The sequence below is a fragment of the Ascaphus truei genome, chromosome 9, assembly GCF_040206685.1.
Source record: "Ascaphus truei isolate aAscTru1 chromosome 9, aAscTru1.hap1, whole genome shotgun sequence".
NCBI classification, from domain to species: domain Eukaryota; kingdom Metazoa; phylum Chordata; class Amphibia; order Anura; family Ascaphidae; genus Ascaphus; species Ascaphus truei.
The window spans coordinates 15,183,050-15,209,324 of record NC_134491.1 but is presented as its reverse complement, the minus strand read 5'-3'; the positions used below and the strand labels follow the sequence as shown (position 1 = coordinate 15,209,324).

General features: G+C 46.4%; 1 protein-coding gene across 9 annotated transcripts in view; it reads right to left on the bottom strand.

Annotated features, from left to right (window-relative positions):
• Positions 1–26,275, bottom strand: part of PACS2 (phosphofurin acidic cluster sorting protein 2) — a 100,385-nt gene that overhangs the window by 21,527 nt on the left and 52,583 nt on the right. For 7 of the 9 annotated variants that reach the window (XM_075613479.1, XM_075613473.1, XM_075613480.1 and 4 more), the window contains exons 2-7: positions 8,839–8,926; positions 7,444–7,533; positions 5,810–5,935; positions 4,235–4,397; positions 3,480–3,553; positions 3,035–3,109 (exon numbers count right to left, since the gene is read on the bottom strand). In XM_075613479.1, coding sequence (XP_075469594.1) covers positions 3,035–3,109; positions 3,480–3,553; positions 4,235–4,397; positions 5,810–5,935; positions 7,444–7,533; positions 8,839–8,926 — 616 coding nt within the window. The remainder of the gene's footprint in view (positions 1–3,034; positions 3,110–3,479; positions 3,554–4,234; positions 4,398–5,809; positions 5,936–7,443; positions 7,534–8,838; positions 8,927–26,275) is intronic. The other 2 variants (XM_075613475.1, XM_075613476.1) reach the window with 1 other exon arrangement.

The window sequence follows — 26,275 nt, the reverse complement described above, 5'->3', positions numbered from 1 at the left end:
CCTACATCTTGAAAAACCTGCCAGCTTGGTTTTCTATTTCATGGCATGAAATGTTTAAGTTACATTTTAGAGCAGTGCTCATTGAAACCGCAAGTGCTCCCCGGAAAATATTGGTTTGTTTTTCTACCTTGGAAAGCAATTGGTCCAGTGAAAAGATGCACAAAAAAAGGTTCTTAAAAAAAGGTCAGAGTAATGTTCTATCAAGAGTGATACAGGAGTCAAACACAAAAAGGGCCGTACTTACTTATGCAGCGTTAATAGTCAAACAGAACACTATGCAATGACCATCAATCAGTCCTGAAACATTGGGAGGGACTCGCCATGCTCCGACACGGAGCATCTTCACAAGGCAATGGCACTTAACGTCGGACTGAGCCGCCAAACCACGTATCGAAGCTTAGAGCAGCCCGGGTGATTGAGGGTCATGCTTACGAAGTGGTGCTTCCAGCGCTGGAAGACACACACACCGTTCCATTCCCTTGAACGGGCTGCAAAGTGTCTTCTGGACACAGACGCAGGCTAACGGAATTGTACCGCGTCAGGAGCATGACCCGTATATGGTGGGCTTGCAAAATAAAGCACGATTCATTGATATGTTTGTGGGTTTCTGCATAATGCCTGCTGTGATGTGCATACATTACACTGTATGTAGGGAGGTGTAAAAACGTACAAATAAATAACACTCCCTAGTACAACTAGTCTGTTGTATTATGGTTATTTTGGGCGTGGGTCTTTTAACCCTTTGAGTGCTGAAGGGGCACTTGTGATCACGTGACTGCTCAGTCACAGATGTAACGGAAGAGTCCTCCTCATCCTGTTACATCGCGTCCTGAACGCCAACTCCACTACAATAACGAGCAATTTGATGACATGAAGACTAATCACGGGCGCCCTGGAGTGCCCGGAGCCCATGACACGGTAGCTACGTACTTGGGCACCCAAAGGGTTAAGCTAGACACATTAGGCTGAGACTCGGCAGAAGAGATTTTTAAAAAGGGTCCTGATAAGATTGGTAACCAAAGGACTAACCTACACAGCTCATCTCCCAAGATCTATCCTTCCCCGGTTTACCCAATGCTGGGGAGGCCAAGAAGTGCTTCTAACGGTGCCGTCTCTGCTAGTGGCACAGGAACCACATTTTTTAAACAATTTAACAACCTAATTGTCTTTCTTAAAACAATTGTAACAATGCTCAAAATCGCTTAAAGCAAATATTTGGTACCTTTTCTTTGAAAATTAAACACAATGTATTTTTCTTTGGGACCTCTAGAATCAAGTGTTTTCTTTACCCAGTCCTTAGTCAAGTGCCAATAAAGATAAGGGGGGGGGGGGGGGGAAGGGGGAGAGAGAAGGGTCTGTCTGTGCAAACTCTTATTAAAAACAGTGACATCAGACATAAGGGAGCAGCCAGAGGAAATCAAACCCCTCCCAAATCTCAGCTCAGCGTTTAGAAACTGACTTTAAACAGGATTTAAAAATAAGTAGGGGGGTCAGATTTTGATTTATAAAAATGAGCAAATCAGCCATGTTCACTTCCTTAAACATCACACTGCTATTGGTACACACTGCTATTGGTACACACTGCTATTGGTACACACTGCTATTGGTACACACTGCTATTGGTACACACTGCTATTGGTACACACTGCTATTGGTACACACTGCTATTGGTACACACTGCTCCTTTAACAGTACAATATTGTGATAGAGTAAACGCCCCGGAGTCCCAGTGAGATCATCTCCAACACCAACAAAAACTTTTTACTTAAAAGTTGTGACAAATCTGTCCTAGAACATGCTGCCACCAGGGGGCGTGTTTGGAATAGATGCTCCTCTCACTAGCCATGGTGGCTGAGACATCTCCACAGTGGTTCCGAAAGGCCATCTGAATTGCTTATTTAATGCGGTAAATAAAAATATCACTTGTGAGCACACGTCTCATCCCTGCCTTTCCCAATTATCTCTTAGCATACCGTGGTTCTCAACTCCAGTCGTCAAGACCCCAACCCCCTCCCGGCAGGTTTTCAGGATATCCCCTGCTTCAGCACACACCTGTGCTGAAGCTGGGATATCCTTAAAACATGACCTGTTGGGGACAGGGGGGGGGGAGGGGAAGGGGTGGGAGAGGAGGGTCTTAAGGACTGGAGTTGAGAACCTCTACCTTAGCATTCAATGTAGCATTCACTGCAGCCAGGGATTCTGGGTAATGAGATGCAAATGAGCATTCACAGCGAGTCCCTGTCTTGTCGATTACCTGCTAGGCCCAGTGTGTACCAACAGCGTGTGTCATGTTTAAAGAGCCAAAAATGGCCAATTCACGCTTTTTAATCAAAATCTGACACCTATACTTATTTTTAAATCATGCTTCAAGTTAGTTTGTAAACAGGATTTCTTTATTGCAGAAGTCCCATCCAAAACACAACAGCTATTTTTACATTAGAAGACCGCCTTGATCTTTTACTAAAAATTAAAATCGCCTTTAGGGGTCTGTAAGCTTTTTAATGTGGCTTCCCGATGTCCCGTCCCTGTTTTCAGGGGCTTGGTATCTCGGATAATGTGAAAGTCAGACAGAAGACAAGGGTACAAGTCGCAGGGCCAAAGCTTTAACAACGCGCCACAACAATAACGCCATAATTAAACCTGAGTTGCATAGTCGGCAATAGTTTGTTTAAACCCTGTGCTGCCAGAAGGCTCTGCAAGATACTAGCAGTAAATGCATTTTTAGACCAATATATGTGATGTGTGCGATTTATTGCAAACCTAAAATGTAAGTAACAAGGTTTTGGCAAAACGCAAGATTAACACAAACATTTGAAACAAGAGCGAGGCTTAAAATGTTATTCAGGAGAACGCAGCAACTTAATTATTTAATTAAAGTTAATATTAGAGACAAAAAAAAGCGGTGAAAGGATTTGTCTGTTGCAGAAATTGCAGACCCATTAATACCTTTCCACCACCCACACGCACATCGCGACGAGCTCCAACCCCCCTCCCCACCCCCACGCCCCCGTCAGTAAAACAAATTTCCACCGACCCTGGTTATCGACGTAGTTCTTACTATCGTTCTTCGCTGCTTCTTTGCAACGTCGTATTCATCATCGTCCAAATCCTGCGAAGAAAGGAAGACACGAGCATTGCTTCATCTGCATGAATGTCACGTGCGAAGACATTCTGTTCTTTACACACGTGGTGAAGAAAGGCACCGACTTAACCATACCTAAATCATCTCATGGTAACCAGAGAGTGTTAATGATGTGTGCGTGTCTGCGTGCGTTCGTATATAAATATATATATTTATTTATTTTTATGCAGACTTTTTTCCCTAGTCCACCCATGGCAGTAGCCACCCATCCATGTGTAGGAGGGACAAAGGAAATGTACTTTACAGACCATTACAAAGATATGTGAATTGAATTCTGACTTGTTTAGACAAACTCCAGACAAACTGTTTGGGGATCATTGCAAAAATATTTCTCTACCTGCCCTTGCACTGCATCATCACTGGCTTCTTGCTCTGACGAAAAGCTTTCATACTCTTCCTCCGAGTAATTATCTGGGAGGGGGGAAAAAAGCATTTTGCTTAGGTGCTTAGAAAAAGCCACAGGAAACGGGTCCCTTGTGTATGCATAGCATTGGACCATTGGCATTTAAAGCGTTTGTTTATACTGCCCTGTAACTTCTCTCAATGTAACATCGTTACGGAGGTCCGGTTTGGTTCAGTACTTTATCTAGAGCAGGGATGGACAACTTTAGTCCTCAAGGGCCACCAACAGGTCAGATTTTCCAGATATCGGTAGTGCAGTCGAAGACCAAGCCATGGATTAAGGAGCCACCTGTGCTGAAGCAGGGGTATCCTGGAAACCTGGCCTGTTAATAGCACTTGATGACTGGAGTTGGCCACTAATGCTCTAGATTCTGCCAACTAAACAGTCACAATACTACTGCATTTTTGGGGAATACACCCCCCCCCCCCCCCCCCACTCCTCCTGGAGGTGGCTGCATCAAACTAGGGGCCAAAAAGATGACAATATCCTGATCCAAAACTCTCTGGAAATGTAGTGACCAGTGGAAATGAGATAAGCTGAAAGAGCAGTAGATGCATTGTACCAGCCTTTCAGAGTAGGGGGGGGGGGGTGTAGTGATTGGTGCTCTGAGTTTATAGCAAATTGAAGAAGCTGGACTAAATGTCACATGTGGCCCTTATCTGCGGTTAGTTAGTGGGAGCGAGCCTGACCTGTGGATTTGATCTTCTGGCTGCTATGCATGGCTCCGTCTTCGTGGTCTATCGGCTGGCTGGACAGTGAAAATATCCATATTTCTGCCACTTTGGCTGAGGCTTCCTTCATGTTAATACAAAGGCTCAAAACTTGGCTTCCTTCAGTTGGATGCTGCATGACCTGCGATTAAACACCGTACATTAAAAGGATAATGGGTGGGAGGAAAAAAAATCAGGCGTCGCACACAACTTGAGAATTCCGTTTCAAGCTTCAAACAATAATCTGTATTGACACCAGTTAGAAATATGTAACAGATCACATGCAAAGAAAACCTTTCAGCCACCCTTCAAATCGCAGCAAAATGAACATGCTGGGTGTCAGTAATAAAACAGACTCTGCACTTTCTACTGCTCAAATCTAGATTGTCCTTGGGGAATACCACCTAGAGCAGCAGACTGCACTGGCTTTTATTTTTACAATACCTAGGGTTCTTCCAATGCATATTCACATGGGTTTCATCTCCAAAAGGCCCCCCGGCTACAAAGAGTAATGAAATTAAAGGTTTCCCACCCTGAAGAGGCAATGGAATCCCAATACTAACCCGCCCCAAACATGTCCTCAATGGGGACTGGCGAACTTTATCGATGGTCAACAACTTGAACGGACAAGATCGAAAACGATCAATTACCCACACATCTCCAAAAGATGGACACAGGGGACACGCTTATTCCCCAAATGCAGCCAACTATTATCGCTACTCCAGTGCATCAATAGAGGAGATGCAACTCCCAGCGTCCTGTGCGGTTACAAAAGGTGATCGGTGGTCTTCACGGGCAAAGCACCGTCATGTGCCGATTCAGGGACGCGTGATTGGGAACCAAAGCAATTCATGCAACTCACAGCACATCTCACATAGGTCCTCGGACGCATTGTAACCGTTGTGATTCATACCAATTTTTAATATGACGAGTTAAACTTTAGCCTGAGATAAAATATTTTGTGGAATACGAGTAGTTGAAGTTTGACAACCTTTATAAGTAAGGATACTAAACTTCCTCTACATCAGGGGTAGCCACCTCCAGTCCCCCAGGGCCACCAACAGGCCAGGTTTTCAGGACATCCCTACTTCAGCACAGGTGGCTCAGTCGTTGACCGAGTCACTGATTGAACCACCTGTGCTGAAGCGGGGATATCCTGAAAACCTGGCCTGTTGGTGGCCCTTGAGGACTGAAGTTGACACACCACTGCTTTACATTCCCAGAAAAATTCTCTCTTCCATTTCCCCAGTGTAATAAACTTTCATGTTTAAAATAGTTTCTCAACTGCCTTGTCAACCAGATTAAGACACCTGTATTCTCCTTCCGATTGCGCACAGCATCATTACTTTCTAGGCAATTTCGACCACTGCCGATACCCAAACCATGGTCCTCAACTTGATTTAACGAGGTTGCCATGGCAGCGGTCTGTTAACGGGCGTTCGAGTGAATCAAGTTACTCCATGAAGCAGACTGGCAACGCCCCCCCCCCTCCTTCTGTCCCCCCAAACCTGCTTCCGCTCTCTACCTGGTGGTGCGCTAAAGTGAGACACACACCTCAGCCATGTTGATGCATCCGACAGCCAGAGTCTTGTAGCCGAGAATCGTGCGGTTTTTGTACCTTTTCCTCCTCTGCAGCATAATCTGAAGTTTATTCCCTTCTCTCTTCAAAAAATGTGGGTACTGCCAGTAAAATAAAACACACCGTTAACCTTTCTTTTGCTAGGAAAGGTGCGGCCCCCTCAGCGGGTTCATGCTGTAAGGACGTCTGCACCGCAGTGCACAATTTGAGGTCTAGTTTTTCCCTGCTGGTTTTCGGAAGCTAGGTTTTGTTCCTAAACGATGACCCTAACCACTGAGATTAATGTGGCTGCTAAACTTTCCCTTCGTGACATTAGTAGACTTCAAAAACTTTATCCGAGAAGATCAACGGAGAACAGGCTCACTGAAAAGGCCCTTTGCCGTCTGCATGAGAAACAGCTCTGTGTTGCCTGGTGGAGTGGAGAAAATTAGGATAAACTGCAGGCAAAACACTCCCTAAGTGTGGAATGTAATTTTAATTTGTTTTGTTTTTTTTTTACAAGTTACACCAGTGTTTGAAGCAGGGTCCCTAGGAAGCCTTGGATTCCCCGGGCATCCCTAAAAGGTTCAGAAACAAGGAACGAATATCCGGAGCAGCAACTGGACGACAGGATCCAAAATCAAACAGCCCCCAGGTCAGTCAAAAAATAGAAAGGCTTTTTTGGACAAAAATGTACACCTCCTTGACAAAGCCCCTTGCAGGCGTGAAATATGGAGGAGGTGTTCATGGAGATTGCCCTTGTTGTCCAATAAAGCCATTCTATTTTTTGACTCACCTGGGTGCTGTTTGATTTTGGATCCTGTCGTCCAGTTGCTGCTCCGGATATTCCTTCCTTGTTTGTTTTCACGGAGATCCAGGAAGCACACGAGGAGAGGGGGTTGGAGTCTGCGCAGATGACACACGCTGGGCTCACAGCTGCACTACGGGCAAAACAGCCACAGCTCCGGTTGCCTCTACTGCACTATCTTCATTTGGGGGGGACCAGCTCAGGAGGTAAGAGATACACTTTCCTTACCTGTGGATCTCCACCTAAGTGCTAGGCATCAGACCCCACATTTTGACCTCCCTCCACGACAGAATACTATACAGTGATCAGACTGTCAGCACAACCCCAGAGCACACGACAGCAGATACACATTCATCCCTAAAAGGTTCCCTGCAATTTTCAGGTCTTTTGAAAATTGTACCAAATACAGAAGAATTTACAAAGTTTCTGATCTCAGACGAGCCATTAGAGAGTGTTGGGGTTCCTTACAAAGTTTCTGATCTCGGACGCGCTATTAGAGAGTGTTGGGGTTCCTTACAATGCATCTGATCTCAGACGTGCTATTAGAGAGTGTTGGGGTTCCTTACATTGCATCTGATCTCAGACACGCTATTAGAGAGGGTTGGGGTTCCTTACATTGCATCTGATCTCAGACACGCTATTAGAGAGGGTTGGTGTTCCTTACAATGCATCTGATCTCGGACGCGCTATTAGAGAGGGTCTGGGTTCTGCAGAATTTCATAATGTAATTAATTATAGGGTTCCCGACAACAAAAATGTTTTTAAAATGTAAAAAAAAAAAAACACTAGGCTACAGAACGGAACAAACAATACATTCATTACCTGCAGTGAGAACGTTAGTGCAAGATCTGTCTCCACTTGGCCACTAGGGGGCAACACAATCTCGTGAGAGCGCAGGATGCGTTTAGATCCCTAGGACGAGAAACAAAGATCAGTACCCGCCAGTCAGAGAGACAATTGCCAGACCTGGAGGCCTAGCTAATACTATAAGTATATCATAAATCTAATCATGTTCTGAAGACAGTTGGCAGGTCAAGATTAACCTGCTACTGGCAGAGAGCTGGAAAATGTGTGCCAGTTCTATCCATGCAACAAACACACAGACACACAGGCACACAGGCACACAGACACACAGGCACGCAGGCACGCAGGCACGCAGGCACGCAGGCACGCAGGCACGCAGGCACGCAGGCACGCAGGCACGCAGGCACGCAGGCACGCAGGCACGCAGGCACGCAGGCACGCAGGCACGCAGGCACGCAGGCACGCAGGCACGCAGGCACGCAGGCACGCAGGCACGCAGACACGCAGACACGCAGGCACGCAGGCACGCAGGCACGCAGGCACGCAGGCACGCAGGCACGCAGGCACGCAGGCACGCAGGCACGCAGGCACGCAGGCACGCAGGCACGCAGGCACGCAGGCACGCAGGCACGCAGGCACGCAGGCACGCAGGCACGCAGGCACACAGGCACACAGGCACACAGGCACACAGGCACACAGGCACACAGGCACACAGGCACACAGGCACACAGGCACACAATCTCAAACCATTTGACAGAATCTGGCAGTCATTTAACCCCTTCACTATGAGAGTGCTAGCAATGCATTGGCAGCAAAGGGTTAACAGTCGAGTTGTCATCTGCATTAATATTCCATTTAATCAGGGGTACTTGACAGGTCAGATCCCTGCTTCAGCACAGGTGACGCAATAAGTTGCTCAGTCTTCGACTGCACCACCTGTGCTGAAGCAGGGATATCCTTCAAAAACGACCTCTTGGGGGGGAGGGGGTGTAGAGAAGCCCTGAAATAGGTTTATGTTTGAAAACATATTGCTAAAAATGTCCATCACACTGAGTCTTCCCCAGGACACGACATGTTGAGTCTATTACCACCCGCTCAGGTACATACACAGTACAGTACAGCAAATAAGGGGAAAACAAAACCAGACCAATAGTGAAAAATGTGTTAAGGAGAATGACTTGTTTGCCCCATATCTGCTATTTTTGTATATTTCACACACCGGGACTGTGTCCTTTTTGGGTGCTGCACCACTGCCTCACCCTTATTCACTTATTTCTACATGTAATATTTGTATATAATTAATTTGCACTTAATATCCCTTTCTTCATCCACATATACAATATACCTGTCGGTGGCCCGCAGACACGGTTATCCTGCACGCATAATCTCTACAACAATTAAGTGGACATTTACCTGCATTTTTACTGCAATTACCACAGAAATTAGCTCTTTATCCAGTTCCTTCAAAACCAGCAGCTTCTTGAGAGTCAAACTGCAGAGCCTGCAAACCAGGAGGAGGAAGACTGTTAGCGAGTGGCCACAGCGGATTTACTGAAGCGCCACCACACTCCCGGCCAAATAAACTGCCCGGCTCCTGCTAGGACTCGCTCTGTGCATTCTGGTAATATTGGCATTTGCTCCAGAGACTATGACAGAGGTGAGCAACTCCAGTCCTCAAGGGCCACCAACAGGTCAGGTTTTAAGGCTATCCCTGCTTCAGCATAGGTGGCTCAGTCATTGACTGTGCTACCTGTGCTGAAGCAGGGATATCCTGAAAACCTGACCTGTTGGTGGCCCTTGAGAACAGGAGTTGGCCACTCCTGATATATACCATATAGACTGTACTTATAGAACAGGACGTGCAAACATTCCTTTATAAAGGGACCCCCCTAGCCAAAGGCGAGATTAGGAGCAGAAATGCAATGCTCTGGCAATGTTCTGATGTGACCTGTCGCACCGGCTGATAGAAGTCTTACACAATGGCAAATAAAATGTTATTGCCACAATAACAAAACACATGGAGAATTCAGCCCGTAATTTAGAGCGCGCGCTTGCTCTGCCGTGCGCTCGGCACTTATAGTTGGCTGTGGATAGCCAGCCGTCCTATACTAGGGCAGCGCGCGCACGGCAGTGAGCGTGGAGCCGGCCGGGAGGGGAGGGGGGGGGAGACTCCGAAAAGTACGTTTTCGCGTCGCTACCGCCGCTGTAATGTGCGTGCAATGTTAATAAATAATTTATTTTTACACAACGTCTTAATTTAAAAAATATATAATAAATTAATAACTCCCAACACACAGCTCCCGGCAGCACGGACCGTACACAAAAAGTGTGCGTCACATGCACGCGCGTTCGCACACGTGCCCGCACCTACTATAGAACAAGCCTTAGCATTCAAGCACGACAGTGACAACTATGCAATTTACAGCATCCACTAATTACACACTGAGCAATTCTACTAACTCTGATCATTCAGCTGAATAATACAGGGCGTGCGCTGATCACACTGTTACGGATAATAAAATACACATTGGTAAAAGATACAAGACCAGGGTGTGTGTTTGTTTTTTATATGTACAGTTTGTGAAAAACATATAAAGCACAGAAAATATAATTATTTACATGTAGGAGTAGCCTTTAAGATACTCTCTATATTTACCTAGCATTATTAAACCATAAGGCTGCGTCCCGCAAGCGCTGAGCGGGCGGCGCTTACTTGCATATATAGCTATATGTAAGCCCCCGCTCGGCGCTTAAGTAAACAAACAAACTATACTTTCCCGTGCGCTCAACAACCCGCAATGCCTGCCCCCCCAAGCGCGCGCGTACATGCAGGACACCCGGTGCTCATGCTTGGAGCGCTCTCCAAGCATGAGCGCGCTCAGCGCCAGCGGTGACTCAGCCTAAGGCCCCGATCAGACAGGATGCTACGTTCCGTGGGAGTTTTCAAACTGGAAACGACCCCCGGCGGCGCAGTACCGCGTTGATGCGGCTGCACTTGGAGACAACTGAAGTTGTCATTTCAAGCGGCAGCCGCGTCACGTGTATTTCGCCAGCCAATCACATTACACACACACACTTTCTTTTTTTAAATTAAAGTCCCGTCTCCAATCGCGTCATTCAGTCTGCAGGGGATGAGCGCACATCGCCCAGCAGACAGAGGCGCCCAAACGCAGACGCACATTAGTGTAGCAGCCTGTCTGAGCTCGGCCTAAGACCTCTTATATCACTTAGTAAATATGGCCCGCAGTCTTTGAAGTGGTGGGAGAACTTGCTTAAGTGTTGGCATTATCAGACTTTTAGAAAGTCTGTTTAGTTGACTGTACTGCAGACATTAAAATATTTGGATTGTTAGCTCCTGGGCCGAACTCTTTAATGATGCCAGTTAATCCCTCGCCCGGCTCTGCATACATAGCCATGTATGAAATCACATACATTGCATCACTAATTCTCTTCTTAGGCTGAGATTATAGTAGGGGCACATGTGCGCGCCATGACACCCGAGCAATGGGTGAACTGCGCATCCAGCGATTGGGGAGGCATGGCGGACGCGTCACCAGGCTGGTTCGCCTTAATTGGCTGAACCGCACACGTGACGCAGCTGCCACGCGAAAAAAATCAGTCTTTTTTATCTTGAAAATTGTCGCGCGGTCGCGCTCACTATGGCCGCCATCATTGACTTCCACAGATGTTCTCGCGGCGCGGTCGTGGTTACGCCAATTGCACCCTTACTAGGGAATGTAGCGTTGGGAATGACAAGCACGTGGAAATACAGATCCAGAACACCGCACCCGCCTACTTACATTAACCCTAAATGTCCCAGAGGCGAAAATAAATACATCTGTAAACCCAGAAAATATTCTGCTCTATTGTCCCCAAGAAGAACTAACTTATAAAGTAATTTTAAATAGAATGAAGAAGATGATGGCGGCATAGAAGAAAACTGGCTTTAAAAATTGTTTGCAGTCTATGTAACTTAGACAATAACTGCTTTCAATGCCATATTACTGGTAATGACAAGAAATGTGTATTATAGTGAAATAGCAGCAATCTCCCAGTGTTGGCGGTGATACACTCACACACCGTTCTGTAAACAGGATTATTTCAGCATGCAGCACCACCGCAGGGATATAAATATATGTGCTGCCATCATGTCAATTTATGGATTTGTGTAAACGAAACCCTCTCGGTGTCAGCGGGGGCAGTGAAGTGATGAGCAGGTGACACCCACAAACTAGACGCGCAAAACAAATACAAACCGGAGTGCAACGATACGGAGAGGTAAAGGGGCCAATTCAATCCGCTGCGATCGTGAGCAGAAAGTCCCACTGATCTGATTCAGCAATTTATTGAAAACGCGTAGACCAGGGCGTGGCCAACACCAGTCCTCAAGGACCACCAACAGGTCAGGTTTTCAGGATATCCCTGCTTCAGCACAGGTTGTGCAGTCTTCAACAGAGCCACTGATTGAGCCACCTGTGCTGAAGCAGGGATATTCTTAAAACCTGACCTGTTGGTGGCCTTTGCAGACTGGAGTTGACCACCCCTGACGTGGAGCTCCAAGGTTTTATTTTATGTTTTTTAAATAGACACTGCCATTTCTGTTTTAGTGCATAAATAGTATTTCTTGAGCCTTTCTAAAACGAGGAGCAAAGCTGGTTGTTTAACAAATGTCGAATTTGTGTTTCAATTCGACAGTACCACGACTTTATTTTAAGCCACGACGGCCGCCACATACAAAAAAAAAAACGTACTGCAGATAAATGACCAGCGCGCTTTGTTCCTCAGCCGCAAACAAGCCAAACACTCGTTCTTTTGAAGACCATAACACAGCTTTTCTTTATTAGCTGGTTAACAAGAGCTAAAACATTATGGGACAAGCAGGTACCAAAACAACCCATTGTTTTTCCCCGCGCTAACAAAGGACAAGGGGATAGCAGGCGGTCGCCTTCCTCGGACATTCGCCCGGTTACACCACTCGCATGTTGTGCTCCTTTCATAGTTTGCGAAAACGGCAGCTGGTAAAATAAAAAGGCGCGTGACGGATGAGCACCATAGCTGAGCAACTGGTACGGAGATACACCGACCACCGCAACATCAATAAGTCACTACAAAGGGACAATGAGTATTCTGTCAGAGAAGGACCCTGCAGACCAGACCCTTCTGCAATGAAAGTCATTGGAGATTCATGATGTCAACCGAGCTGAACGTGGGGACATACAGTAGCTTCATATTTAACACCTTCACTGCCAGACGGGGCCACCATGCAAAGTGAATTTTCTTTTTAACTGGAACACTTTATTTTATGCAAAAAGGAGAGGTTGTCTCCACACCCTGCTATTGGGTTCCATGTATAGCTGCTTAAATAATTTTTCAAATACACTTTTGACTTATTCCAATCGACTATTGTTCATTGCTTCTATTGTTGCGTGCTGGGGCCATATGTATATAGCTTTAATTTATGGTTTTATTAACCTCCTACTGGATGACTAACGGGGGAGAGATTGTGTATGTTGAAGTTCAGTGTGTTAGTACAGCAGGGCCCTGCTTTTCGGTGCTCCGCTTTTCGGCGATCCGCCGATACGGCGGCACCGAGAAGGGGGCCGCCATGTTGGATTGCAAAACGCGCATGCGCAGAACGGGTGATTGCGCCCGGCGCGCATGCGCAGACCGTAGTTTGCGCGTGCAGACCGTAGTTCGCGCATGCGCAGAACGGCGAAAATGCCGGTTTGCACATGCATAGACCTGAAAATCGGCGGATCCATTTTCTGGCGGGCCCCTGGAACGGAACCCGTCGTATACCCGGGGCCCTCCTGTACTTCAACCAGGGGTTCTCTACTCCAGTCCTCAAGATCCCCCTCCCCCCGGTAAAGTTTTAAGGATATCCCTGCTTCAGCACGGGTGGCTCCATCACTGCTGAAGCAGGGACTGATTGAGCCACGTGCTGGAGCTGGGATATCCTGAAACCCTGACCTGTTGGGGGAGGGGGGGGGGTCTTGGGGACTGGAATTGAACACCCGTGACAAACAATTAGAGACAGGTTGTAAAGACTCGAAAACAAATTTGATCAGGGGATTATGAAAAGCCAAAAATAACATGTAATTGTAAGAAACCACACACGTGGATCTGTATACACACACACACACACACACACACACACACACACACACACACACACACACACACACACACACACACACACACACACACTTAAAAATCAATCACCTGAATTTAAAAAATGCATATTGCTAGCAGCAGTTCCATTTGCCCTGGGGCTGCACCTTTAAAAATGGCGGTGAAATGGACAAGCAGATGGTTATATCAAAACGTTGCCCCTATGGCTAGATACATTTGTTCAGTCAGAAGCCATTTCAGGCTTGTTGCATTTTTAATGGAGTGATTCTCTAAGCTCCAATAAGAGGTAGCGAAGCTTGATCCCGTATATCTGAGCCAACGGCATTTAACACCAGATCAGGCTCCGATGCCTCTTATCAGACCTTTGTGAATCCTGGTATTTTATGGCCCAACGATGGTTCCCAGAATGGAATATTCTACAGACACACGCAGATACTGCAGAGTAACGTACTCCGTGGAATAGAACTCGTGGCATATTGGCGGTGTTTGCGACACTGTGCCACTAAAACCAGCCTCCCCGCCATTAATGCCCCTTCACTCGCGACAAGCGGACCAGCTCCATGCGAAGGTGGCATGTACCCGCGCCCCACAACGAGCCGTGCCATTCCATGCAGGGAAATATGGGAGAGCTGCAACCAATCGGCACAAACTGGCTTCTGGTCACGAGCGCTGCAGTCACCGTCCCAAACAAATCTGCCCCGTTACCGAATAATTTAACTTCGAGGTGATTGGGTCAGAAGTGTCATTCAGCGTTTTTTCCATTACACGTTACCCAACACCGCAGACCTGTGAGGAAAGATCACTCCCCTACCGCAAGTAACATAACATGCAACAATCCCTGTAATCAGAACACGCTTCATCAGAAGGTTATCAGTTCCCAAAGCAACACATTCATTTGTCACAGGATGCGAATACGTAAAACCGGTACTTCAGGGGCGATGTAATCCTTCTAATGAAGCCAGGGAAAAGGATGTGTTCACCTGATATGTGGGACGGAAACGTGAAAATGTTTTGATCCATTAGGTCTAGGGGCGCCCCATTAGGGCAGAAGCAGAACCCCCCAATCCAACCAAAAAGATACATTGTAAATAAGTTAATGGGCTGACTGACTCACTAACTCCAATAAATGTTGCTACGTTGGGAAAGCACATTTAAAACAGACAAGATTTCCAATTCATTTACAGTCATTGCCACCTTATAAAGAGGGGTGCGACAGGTATTACTGACCTGAGGAACAGGAGAACGCTAAAAATATCAATTGTTGGATCACATTAAAAAAAAAAATATTACAAAAAGAGTTATCACCCAATACTGAAGTACGCATTTATTTTGGGTTATCAACCACGTATCCCCAGGGCCATCATTCCCACTTTGCGGAACATCTGTCGTGAAACGAGCGTTATAAATTGATTGGCCGCTCAGCTGGAGCAAGCAGGTCGGCGGCCGCATTACACCCAGCACGTGGGGTACATATCCTAAGCCCTTTGTTGCGTGGACGGGTGTCAGCCGCTATTATACCAACTGCCCAACTCACCAAGCCCACTGCCCAACTCACCAAGCCCACTGCCCAACTCACCAAGCCCACTGCCCAACTCACCAAGCCCACTGCCCAACTCACCAAGCCAACTGCCCAACTCACCAAGCCCACTGCCCAACTCACCAAGCCCACTGCCCAACTCACCAAGCCCACTGCCCAACTCACCAAGCCCACTGCCCAACTCACCAAGCCCACTGCCCAACTCACCAAGCCCACTGCATGGTTATCTGCAAACTGCATTTTACGCTCTCCCGGAGTATGATCACAAATTAAAGGGTCGTCCCCACTGGGACGCAAGTGAACTCAAGATAATAGCATGTTTAACCCAGGGGTGGGCAACTCCAGGGCTCAAGCGCCACGTTAAGGATATCCCTGCTTCAGCATAGGTGGCTCAACCAGAGGCATTAGCCGTTGAGTGAGCCACCTGTGCCGAAGCAGGGATATCCTGAAAACCTGACCTGTTGCTGGCCATTGAGGACTGGAGTTGGCCACTCTAGGAGACCTCCTGATATATACCATATACATATCATTACTAATAGAACAGGACGTGCAAACATTCCTTTATAAAGGGACCCCCCTAGCCAAAGTAGAGTTTAAGAGCAGAAATGCAATGCTATGGAAATGTTCTGATGTGACCTGTCGCACCGGCTGAGAGAAGTCTTAAACAATGGCAAACAAAATGTTATTGCCACAAATTACAATAACACAGAGAAAATCGGCAGGTTCAGGATATCCCTGCTTCAGCAAGGGTGGCTCAGTCAAAGACTGAGCCACGTGCTGTAGCAGGGATATCCAGAAAACTTGCGTTGTCTGTGGCCCTTGAGGACTGGAGCTGGCCACTCCTGCCTTAACCCCTTCAGTGGTATCGGAGCCAGTTCCGCATTGCTTTGCAAGCCTTCCCGGCACAGGAGGAATAATGGGGCTTATAATTAAAAAATAAACAAATCCCACGAGTTATTAAATCATTTCTTAAACTTAGAATTTTCTAAAGTGATAATCTTCTATTTGCCGCACTGTTCACAGCAAGTCTTCTAAAAGACATTGTTATTTCATTTACTTTTCATTTGCAGTAATTGGAAAGCGCGCACACAGAATTTCCATAGTAAACAAGTCCCCCAAAGACCCCAGCAAACAGTTCTTTTTGTGCTGTTCTTCCTTTGCTAAACAATTAGCAAACCATCATTGGTCAAAGAGGCACAAGCAGCCGCTATGACTGAATCCCGCGCCCCGACAGGTAGCGATACTTACTCATTTCTCCTTTATACAAACAAGTCAAACAACGAGGAATCCAAGAAAGCCAATTACACTGAAGCCGCTTAAAAAATAGGTTTGGGGTTTTTGTTTTGTTTTTTGACCAACGAGGTGGCACTGAACCTTTAAATCAGTTCTGTAGCATTAAATAATACTTACCTTTTATTTTTTTTAATTCAACTCAATTCCTTTAAAGCTGCAATTCAGTCTTTTTTTTTTTTTAATTTATTTTTTTACTTTAATAGTTTCATGTGTGCAATCTCTAATTACCTAAAGAACAGTATAGCTGCAGGTCAATTCGTTCTCCAAGTATTGATAGGCGAAATTTGGTGACATAATTAGTGAAGGGATCTGTTTTTCTTCTGCTTCTGTCTGTCAGTGGAAGCTCATGAATATTCATGAGCACTCCTGCACTGACATGTGCTAGAGGGAGGGCAGGGCTGACAAAGGGGTGTGACAGGGCTTGTGACAGGACATGAAGGGGCAGTGCCTTAGCAAATGGCTGTTAAAATAGAATACAAGAAAATTGGTCTTTCAAATTTGTTTTGTTTTTAAAACAGAAAATGCTAAAAGTATTTTTTTTTACTACAGAACTGATTTATTAAAAAAAACACACATGCAGGATATTGACTGAACTGCAGCTTTAAGGAGTTGTAATATACTGACATTCCATTGATTTCTATAGCAGGTTTTAGCACACTTCCCCAGCAGTGCAAGATATTTGCTACACTTTCCTGTTTGCGATAATTTGTTACCTTTATTCCCAGCAGTTTGAGCTGCAAACTGTAACAATAGATCATGTTACCTTAGTAATATAAGAATACATTGTAGCTACTGAGTTACACTGACTGAAGGATTGATTGAAAGGCAGCCATTTCGTGAACCCTGGGAAGCAGGAATTTGCTGATCGATTAGTTCTCCCATGATCGATCTGCAGCTTAGGCAATTAGTTTTCAATAAAGGTAATCAAAGACTGCATATATTAAAACAAAAAATAGATATAGTTTTTATTTACATTATTTTAACGTGCCTCTTGGATTGCCTCTAATTGCTCAGTTTTTTTTTTACTGCTATGCAAACAAAAGAACTTACAACTTACCTACATTTTAATGTTTGCAAAGAAATGAGTTACAGGTCCCTCGGACAGCGGTTAAGGAGTTAAGTATCTGCACATGTCACCTCAATCTCAATAATCTGTCTCCGTTATGCCTGCGAAATCAGGCGGAATTTGCCCCATTTTGGCAGGTCTGCCCAAGACGTCCATGGTTTATTAATAAGGGATAAAATATTCACTTGGAGAGGAAGAGATCCTGAATGTGACAGTCTGAAGTCATCTGCTGACAAAATTGCATCCCCGTCGGTAATGGTTTTCTTTTTTATTTCTTTTTAATGTGGACTTCCCTTTGGGGAGCTCAGCACATTAGACAAAACCATATAATCCCACCTCTCAGTGTAACTGGCTCCCTTAGGAGGCTTTGATCACCTGAAAGAAAATGTATTTCTTACTTTGTATTCATTGGTTTCCAGGAGAAGTATTTAATTTCTAACCTTTAATTTACATTGCATCCGATTCTTCTTGTCCTGGAGAGCAGGGGTTCTCATATCCAGTCCTCAAGACCCAACAGTTCAGGTTTCCAGGGTATCGCTGCTTCAGCACAAGTGGTTTGATTGAGCCACCTGTTTGTGGGGAGGAAGGTGTGGGGGGCTTGAGGACTGGAGTTGAGAACCCCTAAAAGACTGAGCCACTGATTGAGCTACCTGTGCTGAAGCAGGGATATCCTTAATACCGGACCTGTTGGTGGGCCTTGACAGGAGTTGCCTCCCCTCCCCCTTTACCTTTTCTCCGTCATCGGCGGCGTCATTTGACGTCACAACGCCATGTGATGGCACGTTGCCATTTGACTCGGCAACATGCCAGAAGCCGCTGGAGAACAGGTAAGAGGCATACAGAGGCCTCGTGCGCTCCCCAGGTATTGTATTTAAATGTTGTGGGGAAGTGTGTGTGTGTGTGTGTGTGTGTGTGTGTGTGTGTGTGTGTGTGTGTGTGTGTGTGTGTGTGTGTGTGTGTGTGTGTGTGTGTGTGTGTGTCTCCCCCCTTTGTGGAATGGTTTCTTTGACCTGCTGTGTGCCCTTTAGGAGTCTGAACTACATGTGTATGTAGATCGTTTTTGACCAAAGCATACAGGAATATCCCCATGAACTTAAAAGACAAAATGTTCTTCCCACCAAGTGGAAATACAGCTGTACGTACATCATCTTGCATTCTTCCCCCCAGCCCCAGAGGGAACTATAGGGGATTATTGAACATGATCCAGTTTAGTTACCATGTACAAAGGATGCATAGAGTATGCACAGGAGTGAATGAGTATCTGCAGGCAAGACTGAATTCTCCCAGTATACGGCCAGGACGCAAAACATATGTCCTGTCCTTAGGGGCCACCACCAGGTCAGGTTTTAAGGATATCGCTGCTTCAGCACAGGTGACTCATTTGAAGACAGCCACCTGTGCTGAAGCAGGGATATCCTCAATACCTGACCTGCTGGTAGCCCTTGAGGACTTGAGTTGGCCGCCCCTGTTCTAGTGCAACTCAGGAACAAGGTTCGTTTTAAAAAAAAAATGCACTTCACGGTGTAATTCCTTATAGCATTAAAACAAAGTGGTTAAATAAAATGTTTAAAAAACAAAAGTTGAAACACGTGGAGGGGATGCAAAAGGATTAAAAACTTTGGACAGTAAGGCCTCGGACATGGTCAAAAAGACCGTGCTGACCCGCGCTGAGGGGAAACATCATCCTATCAGCACGGCTTTAGACGGCGCTTCCGCAGGCGTGCGGAATTTCAGCCGACAACTCCATTTTAGTTTTCCCGCTGAGGGAAGCGCAGGGCCGGTCACGTGACTGCCAGAAGCCAATGGCAGTCCGTGACGTCGGCGCTGTGACGTGGCGCGCTAGCCCCGCCTCCCGCTCCGCCTCCCGCCCGGCACACAATTGCGCTCGCTGACGCTCATGCAGGGACACGAAAAAGCTCCTGCTTGAGCAGGAGAGCATGAGCGCCAGCGCTGCCCAGCGCTCTTCCCTTTACCATGCCCGCGGCCTAATGCACGGCTGGCTATAGAGAATACTGGACCAGGCAGTGGATTTTGACCCCTGGATGTTCCTATTGAACAAAACCAGTAACAAAACTGAATCGACTGGAGAATAAACCAATATCCCACAGTCACAGCGACAAGATGTGGCACAGCTTCCCACTGGGTCAAACAGACACTTCCAACCTTGGCTCAAATTAGAGAGAACATGTGGTTTTCGTGCCAAATGGAAACGCTTACCAGCCTAGTAAATGACACATTTTAAGTCTGTATAAAAATGGCAGCCATGGTTCCATTTCTGCAACAATACGGGGCCGCCCGGTCACTTACCTATTAGTGCAACAATACGGGGCAGCCCCGGTCACTTACCTATTAGTGCAACAATACGGGGCAGCCCCGGTCACTTACCTATTAGTGCAACAATACGGGGCAGCCCCGGTCACTTACCTATTAGAGCAACAATACGGGGCAGCCCCGGTCACTTACCTATTAGTGCAACAATACGGGGCAGCCCCGGTCACTTACCTATTAGTGCAACAATACGGGGCAGCCCCGGTCACTTACCTATTAGTGCAACAATACGGGGCAGCCCCGGTCACTTACCTATTAGTGCAACAATACGGGGCAGCCCCGGTCACTTACCTATTAGTGCAACAATACGGGGCAGCCCCGGTCACTTACCTATTAGTGCAACAATACGGGGCAGCCCCGGTCACTTACCTATTAGTGCAACAATACGGGGCAGCCCCGGTCACTTACCTATTAGTGCAACAATACGGGGCAGCCCCGGTCACTTACCTATTAGTGCAACAATACGGGGCAGCCCCGGTCACTTACCTATTAGTGCAACAATACGGGGCAGCCCCGGTCACTTACCTATTAGTGCAACAATACGGGGCAGCCCCGGTCACTTACCTGTTAGTGCAACAATACGGGGCAGCCCCGGTCACTTACCTGTTAGTGCAACAATACGGGGCAGCCCCGGTCACTTACCTATTAGTGCAACAATACGGGGCAGCCCCGGTCACTTACCTATTAGTGCAACAATACGGGGCAGCCCCGGTCACTTACCTATTAGTGCAACAATACGGGGCAGCCCCGGTCACTTACCTATTAGTGCAACAATACGGGGCAGCCCCGGTCACTTACCTATTAGTGCAACAATACGGGGCAGCCCCGGTCACTTACCTATTAGTGCAACAATATGAGACTCAAACTTAGGCCGCGCTTATAGTGCTGGCGACACAACCGATGACGTCACCCATCGTCGTCGCCCCTGTGATAGTTGAATTTCAATTTCAGGCGACGTCGCTGGCTACAAGGCCAGTGACGTCAGAAAGGGGGAGTGCAGAGGCACAGAGAAGATGCGATTGGCCACAAGGGGAAACCGTTGCCGAAAAAAATTAAATATCTGACTACCAGATTTTTGGTAGCACTGTCGCTCCGTCGCGTGCACTATAAGCGCCGACGACAATGCATTTGTTTGGCCGCGACTGTCGCGTCGCCGGCACTCTACGCGCAGCCTTAGCCTGAGAGCAGACTCACACAGAGACATCTAGACAGAGCATTACAGGATACAATACACTATATCATGTTTCAAAAAAGAGAGAAACTGAGTATTGTAAATAAAGATTGTACACAATGCCTTTATTGAGACTGTATAACTCAATCTGTGAAAAAGTAGTCATGCATAACCCAGGCCACCGATATCATTAGGTACCCCCCAATGTATTTGAAAATTAATCAAATACAAGTTTGATAAAGAAAATATATATACATGAAATGCAGTATTTGTTCTTAGAAAAAGAGACATTACAGTACTGGGGGAGGGGGGGGGGGTAGAATAACGGCCATTTGGCGGTTTCCCCTTCTGCTGATGGTGCAAAATGCCTCTTGCAAGGTGACACACACACACACGCACACACACACACACACACAATAACTTGGCATGGGGCTTTGAGAAAGCGAATCGTTGGTGCATAAGGCGGAGAGAGCACGTGCCAGAAAGCAGCAGTGTGCCTGGCTCACATTGCTGCAGGATAGAGCTGCAGACATCTGCGGCCTGGGAACAGAGCGGAGTGAGGCCCGAGGACTACTTTAGGACGTTGCTACCAACTGCACCAAAGTCCACTAATGCAGCAACACAGGATTCTGGGAGTTGTAGTTCTGCTCCTGATTTAATGTTGTACTACTGAGGGAACACACCGCTAGCTTTTACAGGGTGCAGTTTTATTTTGGAGGCTAGTCCTAACTCAAAACTTAGAGCCAAAAACATTAAAAGGATTTGTGGTAAAGAAACAAAGCTGCTTTGCAATCAATTTCCCTAAATTGGTCACAAAAATAAAGGTTTTGTACAAGTGACTCCCTATTTCATTGGGAAATTCTCCAGGTTTTGGAGAAACCTCGATATGAATTTATTCTTTGTTATACTGTATTTACAGAGAGTGATGTAAAGAAAAAGTGCTTAATAATGGGTGCCTAGATGAGGCCTTGAGGTTGAATGGTTTAACCCTATGCAATGCATTGCTGGGCACCTGCGGCTGTAAAGAGGTTAAGTAGTGAAATTCTACCAGATGTCGCAAAGTGGGACTGCAACCTCTAATTGTGCCGTGCACTCATTTTTAACTGGAGGACATTTGTCCTTCAACTTCTGAAGAAGTCCTGATACTGCATTTGTTTCCTTGAAAGCAGAAGCCCAGGCAGCCGTCTCTGGAAACGCTTTATCATTTGTGATCAGGATAGTGTTATCTAGGGTTAGATTTAATATACTCTTGGGGATTTCATTTCCTGGCAGTCTGTGCCAGAACCAGAAAATAGTGCTTGTTATAAATATGTTATTGATTCGAAACCTCATCGGAGGAGGAGGGGGGGGGGGTGTGGTGTGTGTGTGTGTGTGTGTGTGTGTGTGTGTGTGTGTGTGTGTGTGTGTGTGTGTGTGTGTGTGTGTGTGTGTGTGAGAGAGCGTGAGAAAGAGAGTGAGAGAGAGAGTGTGAGAGAGAGAGAGAGAGAGAGAGAGAGAGAGAGAGAGAGAGAGAGAGTGAGAGAGAGTGAGAGAGAGTGAGAGAGAGACAGAGAGTGTGAGAGAGAGAGAGTGTGAGAGAGAGAGAGTGAGAGAAAGAGTGCGCGTATGTGTGTGGTATAGCAACACTAGGACTGTTCAAAACCTTAAAATCAAAAAAAAAAGTAATCAAAATCAACACTCGAATGACCTACCACTTGAAGATGACGGTTACTTTTGCCAGAAAAAAAAAAGACCTCCAGCAACAAAATTAGAGAACTCTGAAGCAAAAAAGAAAGTAGCCTCCATATGAACCTCAGCAAGGCCAAAAATTATGATGTTCACCAAATCTGTATCAACATAGATGGAAATAAATGGAATAGAAGTGGGAGTCGTCGCAAACCATGTCTACCTTGGCCGGCAAAAAAAAATCAATCGGAGAATGACGATTGCATGGAGCCAATTTGTAAGAAGACAATATTTCAATGGCAGCTTCCATGGTCATAAGAGGCGAGTGTTTGACCAGTGTATCCGGCCCACCTCACATATGGATGTGAAACTTATACCTCAAGTGCGAAGATACAAAAGCGACGGATTTCCCTTTAGGCTCGGGCAGCAAAATGTTGGGGCGGCATACAGAGGCGCCGCTCTGTCCCCCACCGATTGCGGGGGGAGGGTGCGTGGCCTCTTTAAAGGCCTTTTACCTTCTCCTTCTTGCCGCCCTTCTCCAAACTGCAGCATCACGGCGTGAAATGACGCTGCAACAGCACATGGCGACGTATTGCCATGACAATGTGACGTCATTTGACGCAGCAAGAGGAGGGCGGCGCGAAGGAGACAGTGGCCTTGGGTAAGAGCCTATGGGCGGCAAAATCTTAAATCCGCCACAACAGACAACTCAAAAATGTATGGAGAGATGCATGCTGGGTATTACCCAGAGAGACAGGAAAAAGAATAAACAGGTTTGAAAGCAAAACAAAAGTCTGTGACATCACAAAGGGGAAGATAAGGCTAAAAAGATATATATTTTTTAAAGCAAAATAATTATATGGGTGTGGGCAGTTTTCCACACTCTTTCCCTAGAAAAACCTGCAACTGGAACATTTACTGCTCCAAGGCAGAAAATCACGGTGAAAGAAATAAGGTTATCAACTACATACTTAAAATAATTTAGGGGTAAATAAAGTTCAGAATTACTGGCCCATGCTATGCGATCCTATAAAAGCAGTGAATGATAAAGACTGATATCTGCACACGGCAAATTAGCAGACTTGGCCGAAAAATTCTGAAAGGATCCCCCCCCCCCCCAGGCCTTGCAAAGAATAAAGGCCTAATAATTGAAGCCTTTTTACGCTTTGTCCTTGCAAGCTATAGGAATCAGTCAATGGCTTTGGCCTGTGTCTGCAGCACTTGGCAAAACAAGCATCCCTGGGAAATGCTAAGAGCTGTAGGAAATAATGTGCGCGGTTCTAGAAAAAAAGAAAAGATACTAGATCAGGCGCCAAAAGCTGGAACACACAAGACACCACAGAACAGTCTTGTCCTGTTTTGCTGTAATAAAATAAGCGTTGTGAAAGATGTTATTTGCCTATTCTTTCCTAACCCACACCCCTTTACTTGCACATTATTTACCGGTGAAATAACCCTATGACCAAATTAACCAATTGTTGTAGGAGTGGCCAACATATCAGGTTTTCATGATATCCCTGCTTCAGCACAGGTGACTCAGTCATTGACAGACAATGACAAAGACATTGAGACAAATTAAATCTGTGTTGAACCTGCAGGGCTATCCTTAAAAACCTGACCTGTTGGCGGCCCTTAAGCACTGGAGTTGCCCACCTCTGAATTGGAGCGATAAGTTTAATGCCGATTACATTTAGGTGATGGATCTTACATTGTTTTTCTCATATGACTCAGACCGTTTAAACAGCGCTGCATGGAATGTGGCGACTCAATCAGTCCCTGCCCTGACGATCTTAGGCCGCAATTATAGCAAGTGTGACGGTGCGTGCGATTTCGCACGCTGCGCTAACTAAGTGCAGCAGCTAATACGGGCCGGTCATAGGGCACGCGGGCGCGATGTAGAGCAACCGTGCAGCAGATTTTTTAAAAGGCAAATTATTTTTACTTTTCGCGCGACAGCCGCGTCACGTGAGCGGTTCAACCAGCGATAGCGAACCTGCCTGGTGAAGCGTCTGCCATACCTCCCCATCGCCTCCATCTAAAAGTGTACAAAGTGCGCACATCGCTTGGGCGACAGGCGCTCCGTCGCAAAGTCAGAATAGTTGACACCGCTTCCAACCTGGTCCTAAGACAATAGGTGAAATGACGCTCCAGCAAAGGTGGCAAATATCCCCCAGCTGCCGCTCCAATTCCTGGTCCTCTGGGTATAAACACAATGACACTTCCCCACAACACGAGAGCAGCCGGAATCCTCCCTCCCACCAGCGATTTCACCACACACGAGCTCACGTCACGTCCATTCGGTAAAGGACTCCGTGCTGCCAGCGTCTAAAACAAGATTTCATTCCTGGCAGGGATTTCATGTCTTTCCCCAGCTAACTGGAAGCCAACCCAGTCAGGGGGTGAAGCTACACACACAGCAGGAAGAGAGCTTCCAACGCTGAGCACGGGCGTCTTCCAGCTTTAAATGTGTCCTTTTATTGTGGAGTGGAGAGGTTGAAGTCTTAGGCACGTTCTATAGTGCCGTGTGTGTGCTACGCCGTGCGCGCGGAGTTTTAGTTGGCTGACGTCAGTCGGCCTTTCTATAGAAGGGCCGCGCGCGCATGGCAGGGAGAGGGGAGCCGACAGACGGCGGCAAAGATGAAGAAATTCATCTTTTCGCGCCGCTACCGGCTCTGAAATGTATGTATATGTGTGTATGTATGTATGCATGGATGCGTGTATATGTATGTATGCGTGGATGCGTGTATATGTATGTATGCGTGGATGTGTGTATATGTATGTATGTATGCGTGGATGCGTGTATATGTATGTATGCGTGGATGCGTGCATATGTATGTATGCGTGGATGCGTGCATATGTATGTATGCGTGGATGCGTGCATATGTATGTATGTGTGTATATGTATGTATGCGTGGATGCGTGTATATGTATGTATGCGTGGATGCGTGCATATGTATGTATGCGTGGATGCGTGTATATGTATGTATGCGTGGATGCATGCATATATGTATGCGTGGATGCGTGGATGCGTGCATATGTATGTATGCGTGGATGCGTGCATATGTATGTATGCGTGGGTGCGTGCATATGTATGTATGCGTGGGTGCGTGTATATGTATGTATGCATGGATTCGTGTATATGTATATATGCGTGGATTCGTGTATATGTATGTATGCGTGGATGCGTGTATATGTATGTATGCGTGGATGCGTGTATATGTATGTATGCGTGGATGCGTGTATATGTATGTATGCGTGGATGCGTGTATATGTATGTATGCGTGGATGCGTGTATATGTATGTATGCGTGGATGCGTGCATATGTATGTATGCGTGTATATGTATGTATGCGTGTATGCGTGTATATGTATGTATGCGTGGATGCGTGTATATGTATGTATGCGTGGATGCGTGTATATGTATGGATGCGTGCATATGTATGTATGCGTGGATGCGTGTATATGTATGTATGCGTGGATGCGTGTATATGTATGTATGCGTGGATGCGTGTATATGTATGTATGCGTGTATATGTATGTATGGATATGCATGTATGCGTGGATATGCATGTATGTGTGTATGCGTGTGTATGCATGGATGTGTGTGTATGCGTGTATGCGTGTATGCGTGTGTATGCGCGTGTGCCAATGATTGCGGA